Source organism: Hippichthys cyanospilos, chromosome 16, assembly GCF_059441005.1.
Source record: "Hippichthys cyanospilos isolate Australia breed blue-spotted pipefish chromosome 16, RoL_Hcya_1.0, whole genome shotgun sequence".
In the NCBI taxonomy this organism is placed as follows: Eukaryota; Metazoa; Chordata; class Actinopteri; order Syngnathiformes; family Syngnathidae; genus Hippichthys; species Hippichthys cyanospilos.
The window spans coordinates 1,668,269-1,684,405 of record NC_142384.1 but is presented as its reverse complement, the minus strand read 5'-3'; the positions used below and the strand labels follow the sequence as shown (position 1 = coordinate 1,684,405).

The following is a 16,137-nucleotide window of genomic DNA, read 5'->3' as shown; positions in this document are numbered from 1 at the left end:
AACTCATGGGAGTGCCATGGTCCGGTACCAGGGCGCATGGCCCGGGAGATCCAGCTGTGTGGGCGCCTGGCCCGGGATATCCATCTGCGTGGGCGCGGGGTCCGGGAGATCCGGCTGCGTGGGCGCAGGGTCCGGGAGATCCGGTTGTGTGGGCGCAGGCTCGCATGCTCAGTCGCCGGGACGGGGACGCACTATGACCGGGGAGCTGGGACAGGGACCTTCAGCTTGTCTGGCTGAGGACTAGGGACTGAAGCACTAGCCACATCAGCCTGCCGCCGAGGAGCTTGGGTAACACAGGAGACACAGGGGGCTGACTTGACCGGAATGGGAGAAGGTGCACGTGGACCGAGTGAATCGAGGCGGGATGAAGAAAATGAAAAAAAAGGTGAGGTGGCGACCGGAGGGAATGACTCTGGATTTGGGTGTGCCGGGATAGGTGTACGGTCACGTGAAATTGAGGGCCGGTGACATTTACCCAAGTGCCCCCGTCGGCCGCCACGTGATGGGCAGAAACCCAAACGGGTGCCCCGGTAAAGGTCACAGCTAACGAAAGGCTCAAATTCATAATCATCTAAATTAGAGTCTAAATCACTGCTATGAACTGAGGGGCAAGGGCTAGAATAAAGAAAATCAGTGTAAAAATCAAAGTTGTTGAATGAAAAGGACCGGCAAACAAATTCAGAACCGGACTCAGAACGAAGTTTAACAAAATCAGAAAAATCTGAGTCAATTATGTAGTGAGGAGGGCTAATAGGTGGTGGGGGCTGCTTGGACGGAAACGAGGGTGGTGAGTAATCGTCCAGGTCGGAGAAATCGGAATTGCAAAAGACCTGGGGTGGAAAAATGATGGGGTAAGGGAGCTCGGAAACACAGGTGTAGGTCGCGGAAGAAGGACGTGTGGAGGACAGGTGCGGGGCTGTGTTGGAGGAGGGCTCGGACAAAGAGTACAACGAGGAACAAGAGGGCTTACGTGGGGAACACAAGATTGGCTGACGGGCTGAGGGCATTCGCAGGTGGTGCGCCGGCGGCGAGGTCGGGTCATTCTGTCACATCTTGGCGTGGCGGCATGAGGAGGTGCGGGACGTGGAAAAGGTGAAACCAAAAAATGCCGGGCTGAGAGGGATGAGTCTCAATAGATGTTGGTTTAATGTAAAACATAGGCTGGGAGAGAAGGAATAAAAAAAAAAAATTGCAAAGTACAACCGAAACGCTAAACACAAACTCAAACTTACTGGGGGCTACAAGGAACAGGAGGCAACATGGGAATGATGAGTGTCTGGGAAGTGCGACAGCAAGACTGTGCGGGGAAAACATACAATCCCTTTTAAAATTAAGACACTAATGATAACAACGAGGAACAGCTGGAGGAGAATGTGAGGCAGAGGGAGCTGATTGGCTGACACATGAGGCTGACACAAGGGGCAGGAACACATAGACAACAGGTGGACAGGATCAAGCTAACGAGGGGGGCAGACTCGACAAAGAGAAGAACTGAAAGGCAAAACAAAAACAAAACCCCACAACTAAACTCCCCTCAGAAAAACCCACACAGAACATGACAATTACACAATGACAACAGGATGAAAATATTTATTCATTTTGTCTTGATGACACAGAGAAGGAAAACCAATTGCTTTTGGATTCCCCCAATCAATCTACAAAGTAAAAGACAAACCTGTCCATGAGCAGTGCTCTTTTTCTTAGTAAATTCAGATGTACATCAAGTTTCTTTTCCCGTTTGGTGCTTTCTGAACTGTGAAATTGACCATGGCGCATGGCGGCAGACCAGATCTTACAAGTTGTTTTAGTGAAAGGATCGGTGCTGGTCGGCGCTCAGGAGACAAAGACGACACTCAACAAAAGACCAACGTTCCCAAATGCTATTTAGCCCAAATAACTGGCATATTTATTTTGACCAAATGCAAGTTCTCAAAATAAAGTTGACATTGCGTGAAATCATCATATGAGCCTCTTACCTATGCCGAGAAGGTGGAGAGCCAATACCCAGGCAGAGCTCCGCTTGTCAACCAGCTGGGCGTTCGTACGCAACCCGCAGCAGACTCTACCTGTTTGTACTCTGCATCTCTCTTTTGTACTTTTCAGTTGCAAGCGCGAGGAAGGGCAGGTGGCCTACCCGTCCGCCCTGGCGCCGCAACACCTGTTTCCCGGTTTGCTATTGACACTTAAGTGTGTCCTTCGGGCTCTGAAAAGCATCTTACTCAATAATGTTCTCCTTTGATGAAAACATCTTATACAATAATAACTGTCAACCTCCCACAACAATGTTCTTCTTTGGTATGAAAACAAGATAGTAAAACGGTCAAAACGTCCTGACCAAAAACAAGTTAGTGAAAAACAACTTATATAACCATGGTTGCACAATATATTCGGGTTTTCAACGGCTATGGGAAGCATCACTAATTACCATTCCTCTCACAAGTCCTGTGTAAAGTTGGTGAACCGCGGTGGCTTGGAATGGCTGTCGGGGCTGCATATAGTTCTGGTGATGGTGTGAATGAGATCGTTTATGTTGTCACTTTACAGCAGTGGTGGACTGTCAGGGCCAGCAAGGCCTTCTCTGCCGGCCTAATATAACCTGGCATTATCATAAATGTAATAAACTGTAGTAATTCTAATTACTATAATAAAAGTCAATTTCATTTTAAAATTATTTTTACTAAATATCTATATATTTCATATATAAAATTATTCTCCATATTCTGTTCTTTTCGTGTCATATTATATACATTTCGTTATGTTCCTTCAAGTGCTGTAGTATATATATTTTAGACTATTTAGCCAATTAGAGTTAAGCTAATTTATGTCGCCAGGATTTATGAAATCAGCCTTCGCCCAAAGCGCAAGGGCATTCGCTTCAACAGTTGCGGGCCTTCTGTGCTATGTGCTAAAACCAATGTAAACAGGCCCATATTTTTAATATACTGCTGCAATAGCCAACCGAGTCATAAGATCACCATCTAGAGGCCTCACATTGAATGTGACGTGACTGGATGCTCACTGCAGGAAGGCAGTGCTATACTGTATTGATCCACCATGTTTAGCGTTGGAAGTAGTTAAATAGTTATTTAAAAAAAAAAAAAAACATGTTGCACAACCATGAGCTAGCGCAACCGGGTCCCAAATGAACCGCTCAAACCATAACTAATGGACTTATGAAACTTTTTGAGGACACGGATTTGAATAACGATGCTGCGTGCACACAGATAGTGCGCTTAATGTGGGAGCAACACAAACAATGACACTGAGGCAGAATTTTTAATGAGAGAAAGTGTGAGGACCAAACACTATGTCCTAGTACTCATATGACAATAAAACTATTGCAACTTGAAAAACCTGAACACTTACAAGAGCTTACTGCAGACAACTTGAACAGGAGAGTTTTCTTTTTCTGCTGTTGGCAGAACAGCTCCGCTGCTGCTTTAGCAAAAGGTAACGTATTGTTGTCTGTCCCTCTTCCAGGGCTGGAGTTGCCCTCAGAGTAGACGGTCCACACACGTTGGCTCCAATTGGAGTCCGCAGCTCTGTCTGATAGTTTCATCGAGCTAAGCATGTGCGTCGCATTTCCTCCTATTCTGAGCGAATTTGTTTGTTTATTGAACAAACTGTTGTGTAAACTGGGCTGTGTATCATTCTATTGAGGACGTGAATTTGATTTTTTACGTTGTCACTCTACAGTGACGGAGAATTTAGCTCTGACTTCATTGGATTAATTAAACTGGCCCGAACAAACCGCACAAACCTTAACTAATGGACTTATGAAACTTAGAGGACGCAGCCTTGAATAGTGGGACATCGCTGAGTGCACAAAGAAAGTGCTCCACTTGTAGAGGAATATCCCCCACCAGTAAATACTATAAAACCATAAATTTTTGAGTGGATATTAAGAGATGACTAGCCACTTTTCCTTACAAACCTGATAACAAATATAATAATAAAATCTGTGGAAGTTAAATGGAGTAGGCAGATCAAGAAAGGTCTTTGCAGATGGGGCTTATGTGGACAATCACTAACTTAAAATGAATTGCACAAATGGGTAGCTTCACAGCTAAAAGCTTGGAAGTAAGAATCATACAAAATTCATCCAATTAAATTCAATTAAATTCCACATTTGCTTGCAGGTTTATTGAGTCAACATGAACAACACGGATATTGCAATGAAAACAAAAACAAAAAAAAGACAGAGCCAAGTTGAAGCATAATGCAGACGCTCCTTGGGTCACCACTGGGGTCATGAAGTCTCTGCAAGTGAAACGAAAGTTAAAATGACCAGGAACCTGGGAATGTAATTTACACTTGACTTTGGCACCAGAGTGTGGCTGATGAATAACATAAGTGCGGCTCAGCTTTCCGTTGTTTAATCTGGTGTGTTGCAGTAAAAACTAAAGGTTAATAATAAACTACTGATAATACTTGGTTCCTACTTTGTGGTCTGCGACTGACAAACAAAGCATACGAGCGAGGGAGGGGGGCAGGTGTGTCAAATTAAGATGAAAGATTTGAGACTTTTTCACGTTTTGAAAGCAATGCAGACACCATTTTTGTCTCTCAGATGTATTTAAAACAAAATAAAAATTTAAGAAATTATCTAACAATTCTCAAACTTGTAATGATTTTAGTGTTTGACCTAAAAAATCTTGTTCTTGCCATGACTACAAATCGTCTTAGTCTCTACTCAGTCTTGACTCCCAAATCTCAATGATGAGTTCTGATCTCGGACAAGTTCTTTTAATTTACAACTTCAATTAACACAATCACTTTCTCACTGAAGGATGAATGATGGTGAGTGTTAGCAAGGGTAGCAGCTCTTTGGGGTTTGTTTGGGCCATTGACGTTCACCAGAGATGGGAATTTCAGGTCAAGAAAGGAAAAACCCTGCCAAAGTTTGGCTTCAGCCACAGGTGCTTCCACTTAACTGGCAGGTTAATGATGATGAATAGAAGTATTTCACTTTCAAATGATCATGTCTAACCGATCAATTTGAGCAAAAAGAATTAAATTTAATGACAAGGTCACAGATTTCTTATTCTGAATCAACTTAGCTCTTGAAATGTAAAATTCAACTGGCTTTCCACCTGCCTTGGAAGCATTTTACCTTACATATGCAAGTGGTGCTCGAAAAGCATTTGCCACTGGGAATTAATCTTTGTAAGACAATTGTGGGAAATGATCAATACTGTTTTGACATAATTAAATCAAAAAACATCTCATGTAATAACTTGTTCTTAATATAAGAATGGCATCTGAACAAGAACCTAATTATTTCCAAGACCCCAAAAAACAACATTCTCTGAATTACTTTTACAAGAATTTCATTATACAATCTTGTGATCGACCTCATCCGTGGTTTTCCATTATGTTGGCGAAGTCTCTGTTGCTGTGGGAGGCATCTTCACATCATCATGACCCACCGTAGAGAAAGAAGTACGTAAAGTTGGCTCATTTGGCGTCAAGGTTGCCATAGCAATGACCACCTGCGGCAATACTGGAGCAACGGTTGGAACTGAAGCTGACTTTCGCGCGCCTCTTTGCTGGCTGCTACTGTTGGCCGCCATCTCGCCGTTCTCGCGCAACGAATTCCTGATGCCGCTGGAGAAGCGGCTGGACAGCCGCAGAAATGCCCTGCTGATGCCACCCAGAGCACCCTTGTCCTTCTTTACTAAACCCACGTCATCCTGCAGTTCGGCAGAGAGCACCTCGATATTGCCGGAGTACCAAAACACCCACCAAATGAGGCTGAGGAAGATGACAATGGCGCCAGCGTAGATTAGCAGATCATAGAAAAAAACATTGATGAACACCCCGATCAGAAGAACGAGGAGACCAACAACGTCAAAAGCCACAGCCAGCCAGAAACAACAAACACAGCGACCTAGGCCCCTGTATGCTGGTTCCATGTCTGCCTGCAGTTGATCACACTCTGTACAGGTTTCATATGTCAGCAGAACGGCTGTAAGGTGAGCTAGGTGAGAAGCAATAGGGGAGGGTCTGAGCCAAATGGAGGAGGGTTTACGTTGCTACCTGCAAGGCAGTCTTTTTTTTTTTTTTCTCCATCTGCTACTACAACTTTCACAGAGGTATTGCTCAACAAATAGCCTACAGTCATGGGCAAATGTTATGTTGACACATTGTATGAATCACCATTGTCATGCACACTTAGGGCTTTATGGGCAAAGATATTGCTGCTAGTAAAATTGCATCTAAATTAAACATTTATCGGGAACTTCAAGGAGAGGTTCATTGCTGTGAAGAAGGTTTCGGGGCACTCAAGAAGGTCCACCAAATGCCAGGACCACTACCTAAAGTTCATTTAGGATGCAAGATCGGGTCACCAGTAGTGCGGAGCTTGGTCAGGATTGGCAGCGAGCAGGTGTGAGTGGATCTGCATGGACAGTGAAGCGAAGACATTTGGAGAATGGCCTCTGATATTCTGCAAAAGGTACAGTGATTGGACTGCTTAGGACTTGGGGTAAAATTATATTTGATGATTCCCCATTCCAATTGTTTGGGGCATCTGGAAAAAAAATCATATCTGGACTTCTCCAGATAAAGGGGAATGCTACCATCCATCATGTGTGGGGTTACGTCTCAGCCAAGGGACTGGGCTCACTAACAATTTTGCCTAAAAACACAGCCATGAATATATAATTGTACCAAAACATCCTCCAAAACAGAGCAACCACCAATGGACAGTTTGGTAGGCAAAAGTGAGAGAGAGAACAACATTGATATTTTGGGTCTTTGGCCATGAAACTCCCCAGACATTAATCTCTTTGAAAATCTGTGTCCATTTCTCATGAGGCGGGTGAAAAAACAAAGGCAGACTAATTCTGGCAAACTCCAAGCATTGATTATTCAAGAGTGGGGTACCATCAGTCAAGCTGTGACCCAGACCTTGACTGAAAGTGTTCCAGTGCAAATTGCAGAAGTCTTGAAAAGGAAGGATTAACATGTATGTGTGTGTGCATGTGCCGTGTGTTTATGACGGGTTGCTCATACTACTCCTAGTGACAACATGCTGCTTTCTTTCTTCCTGACTTTTAACCAAGATGAGTTGAGATAAAACAAATGTTAGTCATTAATTTAGTTTCTCGCGTTTGAATTTGGAAATACAGTATCAGACAATGGATGGATGCCATTTGGAAAAAGGGTTTGGATGATAGATAGATTGAGCAAGGCAGTTTTCTCTATATATCTCTGTGTGATGAGCAATTTTAAGACTCCAACCTTTTTATCACCACGAACCAGTCAACATTGTCAACAATAAAAGTGAATTACAAAAGCTTTTAATTTCAAGGGAAATACCTGGCACAAATACAAATGTGAAACGCACACAGGGCAGCACTATAAATAACATGCTGAAGATAAGAACTAATATTAGCTAGCATGTTATCCAAAGTCACAAGTTGTTGGATCAACAAACAAACTCATTTTGGGCATGTTATCATACGTCAACATTTACAAAGGAAGAGATGCCACTTCCACTTCGAGGTTAGGAGATTCGTGGTGGAGTATGTCGTATGTAGAAGATATGCCGCCGCTTTCCAAAGTAGATTCACCAGCATTTGGAAACCTTGTCAGCAAGATCTCTGTCGCAACTAGCAAAAACGACAAGGTAAGCTAACGCTAATTTTCACTGGACAATTGCTATTAATAATAACCAATAAATAGTTCTGGTCAATGTGTATCAAGATGAAGCATACAAAAACTCATGTTAAAAATTAAACAGTGCGTTAAAGACAAGAACATTGATGTAGGCTAGCTGCTAAAGTTAGCCCCACCAAAACCATCTATTTTTTAAACATCTGTCCCTAACCTAGTCGACTGAACTAGGATTTGAAAATTAATATTGAAATTGTGTATTGCACTACCAGTTTTTTTTTCTTTCTAAAGCATAAACAATTGTTTCGATTTGGCCCGACTCGGCTACAAAGTTGGAAAGCATGGCCCTAAAATAAAGAAAGACCTGCTGCGTTGAATCTTGCTGAGAAGCTATGCAATCGTCCTCAAGCTCGAGGGCTGATCGTGAAGTCAACCAGCCTCCTTTGTTAGGAAGCAACTTAAAGGACAGGAACAATTGATGAACATGCAGACTTTTAGAGATGGTTTTGTATCCTTTGCCGGCTTTATACAATCCAACAATTTTTGATTGCAGGTCTTCAGACAGCTCCTTTGAGCAAACCATGGTGCACATCAAACAATGCTTCTCATCAAGACAATTCTTACCAGGTGTGTGTTTTATGGTGGGCAGGGCAGCTTTAAGCCACTCATCAGTGATTGGGCACACACCTGACTCAAATTGTTTGGTAAAAATTGGTATCAATTGCTCTTTAAGTATCTTTAGGCAGAGGGTTCGGTTACTTATTCCTCTCCCTTCTGTCATTGTTTGCAAGCTATCCTCATTAAAAGATGAAAACCTATAAATGTTTGGGTGGTTTTAGTTAAAGCAGACACTGTTGTTTCATCTGTGTGATTTTAACAAAGATCAGGTCACATTTGATGGTGATTTCATTCAGAAGTGTGAGAAATTCCAAAAGGTTCATATACTTTTTCATACCACTGTAGATCAGGTAGGTCTTCGTAGCACGATTCAAGTAAATGGTCTTGCTAACTACCAAATTCCTGGACAGCGGTAAAGTTTTCTTCGAGTGTCCCATACCATACAGCCACCTTTCTGTTATCAATTTATGTTGTGTCAAAAACCAAGGGCACACACACATGCGCACAAACACACAGCTATATGTATACATACGTTTGGGGCAAGAGCTGAAACATGTCGACACGGCACCATATTTGAGCCAGTAACTATGCTTGTAGATCAGGAAGATCTTCATAGCACGATTCAAAAACATGGTCTCGTGAACTACCAAATTCCAGGCCAGCGGTAAAGTTTTTTTCGAGCGTTCCATACCATACAGTCATCTATCTGTTATCAATTTATGTTGTGGATTAACAGGTTTGGGCACACAAAAGTACACAAAATTAGAAGCACACAAAGTAGTGCTGGTCATTTTCTCTTATTATTGGGCCAACTGTATCGTTAGCACATAACATGCCGCAGATTTTGTTTTTCTTTTCACTAAACTGTGCATGAGAAATATTTGTGCCGATAGGGTAAGCTGACCCTGACAGGTTCGCGAGTTCAACACACCCAGTTTCCCTCTTTATGGTTTTGCCTCCCTTTAGGTTGGGATTTTTCTAGTTTGCGCACTAATTTGTTACCTTCTTCTGATGCAACTTCTGATATATTCTGCAAATTCTCATCATAGTTTACCCCTTTCTTTTGGTCAAATCCTTTGGCTACATATCAGGCTTTGTATTTATATATGGTTGTCCCCACGGGTTGTTCTTTTTTTCTTTGTAAAGTAAGTACAATAGAATTGAACTCCCTCAGTCAGGATTTAGGACCAATCACTCACCCGAGACAGCCCTTGTAAAAGTGACAAATGATGTTTTCTTAGCCATGGATTCCAACATCTCAATATTATTATTACTTGACCCTAGTGCCGCATTTGACACTTTAATTCATATGCATCATACACAGTGGGTCCCCGGTTAGTCCGATCCACGGTTGGGATCGTAATGCGAATTTGCCATATGGGGGCAATCCAAACCTATGTTAAATAGGAAATGTGTGTAAAACCCCAGTTGAAAACATAAAAATTGTATATACATACTGCAAATTGGTATCAAAATAGTTTGGTGAGTGCTACTTATATATAATATACATGTATACAATTAAATAATATAAATATATAATACTGAAAGGTTTTATTTACCTTTGAGTGCGGTAAGAGCTCGATATTGCCATATTCCATAGTGAGGGTAGCCTAGCCTAGCTTAGCCTTCTTCATATTTGATCATCTCCAGCTTCCTTTCCATATAAAACCTCTTCTTACTTCTCTCTTTAACATCACTAGCAATCTCGGGACCCATGGCTGACCAATTCAAGTTTGAATTAAGCACCAAAACGCACTATACATACGTTTATGTAAGCACTCACAGGCGAACAAAGCCATTTTGGAAACGTGACGCTGACCAATAGCAGACCAGCATCTTACTCCTTCCGTGACGCAGACCAGTATCTTAGGGATAGGTGACGCCGACCAATAGCAGACCAGCATTCTAGTGCTGTAAGCGGTGACGCGCGTACAGACGTATGACACGGAGCGACGTGCGCACACTGACCGCCATGTTTGAGAAGTTTTTGTTGTACCGCGAAAAAAAAGATGTAAAGAGCGGTCAAAAAAATGCCTCGATAGACATCGTAAGGTGAAAAAAACACAACCCAGGGAAATCGTAAACGAGGGGTCCACTGTACTTCTAGAACGTCTTGAATTATTAGGTGGTATCTCAGGGTCAGCACTTTCTTGGTTCAGATCTTACATCTCAGAAAGGACGAATAGTCTCTCATGGCAATGCGACCTCTGAATCTTTCTCCGTTTAATGTGGTGTCCCGCAGGGGTCAGTACTTGGTCCTTTACCGTTAAACATCTACATGATTTCTCCTGGTGATATTATACGTAAACATGCTAGTAGGTTTTCATTGCTATGCTTGCTGATGCCAAACTATACATGCCTTTAGAAGTAACAGAGCCGCATAAGTGCTGTAACCTGGATGTCTACCTTGCCTAGATGAAACAACGGATGCCTTCCAATTTACTGCTTCTCAACCCCAGTAATACAGAGATGTTAATCATTGGCCCTGCTCATTATTAGCACTTGTTTAAGAATACCACTTTGAACATGGATAATCGTACTACTGCCCCAAGTGGCTCAGCAAAAAACCTTGGCATGATATTTGACCTTCGCAAGATCGCCAAAATTCGCCCTACTGTGTCTACTAGTGATGCTGAAACATTAATTTATGCTTTTGTTCCATCACGACTTGACTAGTGTAACGTATTGTTTTGTGGGCTTACCATGTCCTGCATCAAGTTTGCAGTCGGTACAAAATGCAGCAGCACGACTCTTGACGAGAAAGTTTGATCATATTACCCCAATACTAGCTAACCTGCATAGGCTTCCAGTACACCTAACATGTAATTTTAAAGTGTTGTTAATGACTTATAAAATTTTACAAGGTTCACCTCCTTCCTATCTCATTGACTTGGCATTACCTTATGTTCCATCCAGACGACAACTTTGATCACAAAATGCCGGTTGTTAACAACCCCGCGGGCTAAGAAGTAGTCCGCAGGATCAAGGGCTTTTTCCATTTGCACAGCAGTACTTTGGAATGCCCTACCTATGGAGGTTTGTGCAGCCACCTCAGTAGAAATCTTTAAATCCCAACTAAAAACGCATTTATACACTCAAGCATTTAGTTAATGAGTCTGATTGTAGCTTTCTTTTTCTCTTTCCTGCCCCCTTCTCTTGGTTTGGAGAGGGGGCTGGATGGTGAGAAATGATTTGAATGCCGGCATCCAGCCCTGAACAACCATTGAGGGTTATGTGATGGACTGTTTCCTCTGCAGCATTTTTGCTGGGATGGATCCACTTGGAGGATCCTGCCTGGTGGCTTCGCCTGCTGTCGCAGGCTTTGCACTGGACATTTCCTGCCTAATATGGCATCATGTGTTTATCTGTATTTTGTACACTCAGCATCCACTTCAACCTGTTGAGCCTGGAAGGGGGCTCCTCCCACTTGTGGTCCCTTCTGAAGGTTTCTGATTTTTCCCCAAATTGGGGTTTTTGAGTTTTTCCTTCCCTTTCTGGGAGCTTTGATCAGGGGATGTTGTTGTGTATTTTTGATGAAAAGGAGTCCTTGTGTGACTTTTTTCACCTGTAAAGCCCTTTGGTGAATCTCAACTATACAAATAAACTTGATTTGATATGAAATAATAATTTTATATAATAATAATAATAATATTTAATAATAATAATTAAAATAATAATAATTTATTTTGTAAACTTCAGTGTGGCAGAAAAGTACCAAATATAGTTGTTGTCACATCTAATATGTTGTTGAATAACAAGGGCACTTATGTTTGGCTTCAAGTAGTTTTTATTGTTTTGTTTCTGCAAACATTTGCAATAGGGGTCCTTGGAAAATTTGATTTCCAAAAAGAGATCTCAAACTCCAAAAAGAAACCCTGGTCTTGACCTTCGGTCTGGCAATTCAAAATTCAGCCTTCTTCTACATAAATATTCACTTTCTATTGTCTGGATTGACAATCTGTCAGTCCTCTCTGACTATCTCCCCAAACTCTAACATGTATTAATTCCTGTCCATTTTGGACACCACTCCCAAACAGATCCTCAGCATCTTCATCTCTGCTACCTCCAGCTCTGCTCCTGCCTTGTCCTCAGTGGCACTGTACCCAGCCCAAAGAACATAGCTGGTCGCACCACAGTGTTGTAGACCTTTCGTTTCATTTTATTAACACAATTAATTCATTTCATATAACACATTTATCCATTCTTGACCTCTTTTCCACACTTCTCATTGCTCTGGAGTCCTGATTCCAAATACTTAAAATCCTCCACCTTCTTTATCTCTCATCCCTGCATTACTTTTCCACTTGGCTCCCTCTCATTGACACACATTTACTCCATCTAACTGCGGTGTCTTTTCAGGGGCCAACCTTCACCACTCTAGCTCTTCCTCCACCTGTTGCCTACTCTCACAACAGATCACAATGTCATTTGCAAACATCAATGTCCATTGAGATTCCTATCGAACCTCGTCCTAAGTCTATCACAGCAAACAAGTAGGGCTCCGAGCTGATCCTTGATGCAGTCCCACATTCACCTTAAATTCTTCTGTCACACCTACAGCGCATTTCACCACTGTCTTACTGTCCTTACATGTCCTGTACGTATTAACATACTTCTCTGTCACTCCAGACCTCATACAATGTCATGGTTCATCTCTGGTTCCCCTGTCATAAGTTTTCTCTTGATCTACTTAGACACAGAGTAGGTCCCTCTGACCTTCTCTGTATTTTTCTAACAACATCCTTAAATCGAATACTGCATTTGTAGTGCTTTTTTTTTTTTATGTAACCATACTGCTACTCACAAATGCTTACCTTCTGCTCTTAATCTGAATTCAACTATCTTTTCCAGTAACTTCATTGTATAGCTCATCAACTGTATTCCTTTGTATTTATCACAATTCTGCTCATCTCTCTAGTTCTTAAAAATGGGCATCAGCACACTTCTCTTACATTTGTCAGGCATCTTCTTACTATCTAAGATCCTGTTAAACAACCCAGTAAGAAACTCTACTGCTACCTCTCCAAGGCACTTCCATACCTCTACAGGTATATAATCAGGGTCACATGTCATTCATCCTTTTTTGGCCTTTGCCGCCTCTACCTTTCTTACATCTCCATGTAATCTTGTCCTCTCTTCAATCCTGTCAGTGTCTCACTTCTTCTCAGCTAACCTCTTTCTTCGTTAAAACTCCTGCATGTCCTAATTCCACCACCATGTCTCTTTATCGATTTTCCCTTCATATAATGTATTGACTGTATGCCAATAATAAAGACTGGCACATTCTTTACCAATTAATTATGCTTTTAACACTAAACATTGCATCATCACCTTACACTTTTTTATCTGTGAAACTTGTCAGGTGTTAACCATTTTTCACATCATTGCTGTCATAATTTGGATATTCAAAACTGTTTTAACATTTCTGCTTCATGAATTCCATTGCACAAGACATAAACAACATTTTAAAAGCATCTTAAAAGAAATGCGTTTTCCAAAATATTTTATTGTCACGGTTGTTTTAATATTTGAACTCGCTCAAGCAGACAGCCAGACGCCACACAAGAAACTGAGAACTGGCTAAAGGCACGCACACTCAAAAAAACCTTTTGGTTTCAATTTGTGAAATTATTTCAAATTATTAGGGTTTTTTTTCCAGCAAATTCCTTTAATAATTTTACACTCCACGCAAAAATCTTGGTCCACATTTGTTCAACGATATGACTTCTGAAAGCAATAGAGAAAGAAAAAAAGAATTACTGTAATGATGAATCGACCAGACAAGGTAGGTGGGGGGAGAGAGAGGGCGGGCTAAACCAGAAAGGACATAACTAAGCTCTCAATATGAGAAAGCCGACTTGAGTGGACATAGTCTTGATTTCACGGACTTAAAAACTGGTTTCTCATCACATTTTTTTCCCCCTGAAGCTCCTCATCGACACACAGAAGGTATGTGTCAAAGGGAGGTGCATGTGCCACTGACAACGCATTGTGGGTTATGACCAAGCTCCAACTGTTTCTTCCAATCTGGATTTTTCGAGCAGACGCGTCTTCAGTCCCGCTCCGCAACGAGCTTCAGAACCTTACCGATGGCAATGGTCTTACCTGAGACACACACACACACACACACACACACACACACACACACACACACACACACACACAGAGTTAAAAGTTCAGTGCACGTTGTGAAAGTATTTGCCCTCTTTGAGCTGTTTAACCTTTCGTCACATTTTAAGATAACATACAATCTTTAATATACATACAAAGTGAGATTTTTTTTTTTAACAATCAAAACTATGAGGGACAATTAGAAGGTGGAATGAAATGTGTATGTTGGGAACTTTTCTTTGAAAAAAAAAAATAAATAATGACCCCATATACGCACAGCACAACCCCAGTAACTCTTGCGATTATATTGTAAAGATTAGCGTTCACACATAGGTCACATGCAGGTCGCATTGAATTAGAAATGTGAAGGACTTCACAAAAAAATCCAGAACTGAGCATTATGCCCTGCAGTGTGAACCTAGCCTTATTAGATGACAGCATCACCATAAAATAGAGACCTCAGGGCGATATTTGGGAGAAAACTCAACATTTATTCTTTTGTCCATGTGATGTATGTCATTTACTTGAAACTATATTTGATGACATGCGGATCATTTTGCCACAGCAGGTTCACAATTATCCTTAATGAACTGGTTCACAATTACTCTTTTGCTCTAAGTCATTCAATGCGTCCAAATGTGGAACGTAAACATGAGGTATTACTTGGGGAGAGAGACAAAAAACGACTTTGTCATCTGACATCCACCCATCCCTCTGTTTTTAAACAACCTGTGTAAACCACAAACTATGACTGATAAACACAAAATCACACATACATTTTTGTTTGTTGTAAACAGTAAATGAAAATCTCACACATTCAATTTAGGACTGCTATGATTGAAAAATGACAAATAAATTTGACTTGACCACTGGGTGCTGGTGCTTTACCTTCATCCCTTAAGGTAAACCGTCCCATCTGAGGAAAGTCTTTAAAGGTCTCAAGGCAAATGGTTCCTGCTGTGCGAAGACGAGCAATGCAGACCTGGTCTTGTTTAACAAATCGTGGCCGTGTCTTACTCTTCTCACCTGACTTTTTGTCTACCAGACAAATTAAAGCCTGAAGAGGGAACAGAAATCATAGAACATTGGTTTTTATTTCATTACAAAGCACAATGTTGCATTTTTTTAATTTATAAATTGGCAAAACGCTTTACAAATCCGTTCCTCGAGAGCCCCTTATACAGCCTGTTTTCCATTGACCCTCATCTGGTACACCTGATTCACCTGCACATATTTTTTTTCCATGGCTTACACACATGGGTATCAGGACATAGTATTTGGAACACACTCTCTCTCACTAAACATTAAACAGTCTTCCTCAATGTCCCTTGTGTCGCGCCCACATTAGCAGCGCACTGTCTGTTTGTGCACAGAGCCAGCCTGCGTCTTTGAAAAGTCAGAGGTAAATTTTCTGTCAACTGTAAGGATCGCCTTCATAAAAATGAATGATCCTGTGTCAAACTTTAGTCCGCTAGCTGCATACACGAGGAGTAAATCTTGCACCACTTTTAAGTGTGCTTCACGTAATGGCACATCATGAAGCCATTTTTACTCCTTATATCTTTTAAATATTTTATTTGATCAAAACAAGAATAAAAAATAAACTAGAGCTGCAAGCAGCTATATCGGGCCCTCGCAGACCTGAGCACGTTGGAGTATGAACAGTTCGAGGTATGAACGTGTTTGTGCATATGCAGGTTAGCAGTAGAAGTCTGTTTTAGAAAAGGTCAAATTTTCATTAACATTTTTTCAATGGGTTCAACTAAGTAGAATTGCAAAAATGGTAAT

At 41.4% G+C, this 16,137-nt stretch overlaps 2 protein-coding genes across 5 annotated transcripts in view; both read right to left on the bottom strand.

The window, feature by feature from the left end:
• Nucleotides 1–1,938: 1,938 nt before the first annotated feature.
• On the bottom strand, nucleotides 1,939–11,693 carry LOC148410129 (transmembrane protein 238-like). Of its 4 annotated transcripts, none has more exons than XM_088436406.1 (3): nucleotides 9,798–11,693; nucleotides 5,430–6,448; nucleotides 1,939–4,260 (listed from the first exon to the last, which is right to left on the bottom strand). In XM_088436406.1, exons 2-3 carry the CDS (start codon nucleotides 5,913–5,915, stop codon nucleotides 4,150–4,152), a joined length of 597 nt encoding a protein of 198 aa, XP_088292532.1. In that variant the 5' UTR covers nucleotides 5,916–6,448; nucleotides 9,798–11,693; the 3' UTR covers nucleotides 1,939–4,149. The 4 variants fall into 4 exon arrangements, 3 of the variants coding, with proteins under 3 accessions (XP_088292532.1, XP_088292534.1, XP_088292533.1); XM_088436408.1 differs by having other exon boundaries at nucleotides 4,134–4,260; nucleotides 5,355–6,448; nucleotides 9,798–11,686; XM_088436407.1 differs by lacking the exon at nucleotides 1,939–4,260 and having other exon boundaries at nucleotides 4,272–6,448; nucleotides 9,798–11,686.
• Nucleotides 11,694–13,724: 2,031 nt separating this feature from the next.
• Nucleotides 13,725–16,137, bottom strand: part of pdxdc1 (pyridoxal-dependent decarboxylase domain containing 1) — a 158,437-nt gene continuing 156,024 nt past the window's right edge. The window contains exons 22-23 of the transcript XR_015868125.1: nucleotides 15,238–15,406; nucleotides 13,725–14,343 (exon numbers count right to left, since the gene is read on the bottom strand). The gene's annotated coding sequence lies outside the window, so the exon portion shown is untranslated. The remainder of the gene's footprint in view (nucleotides 14,344–15,237; nucleotides 15,407–16,137) is intronic.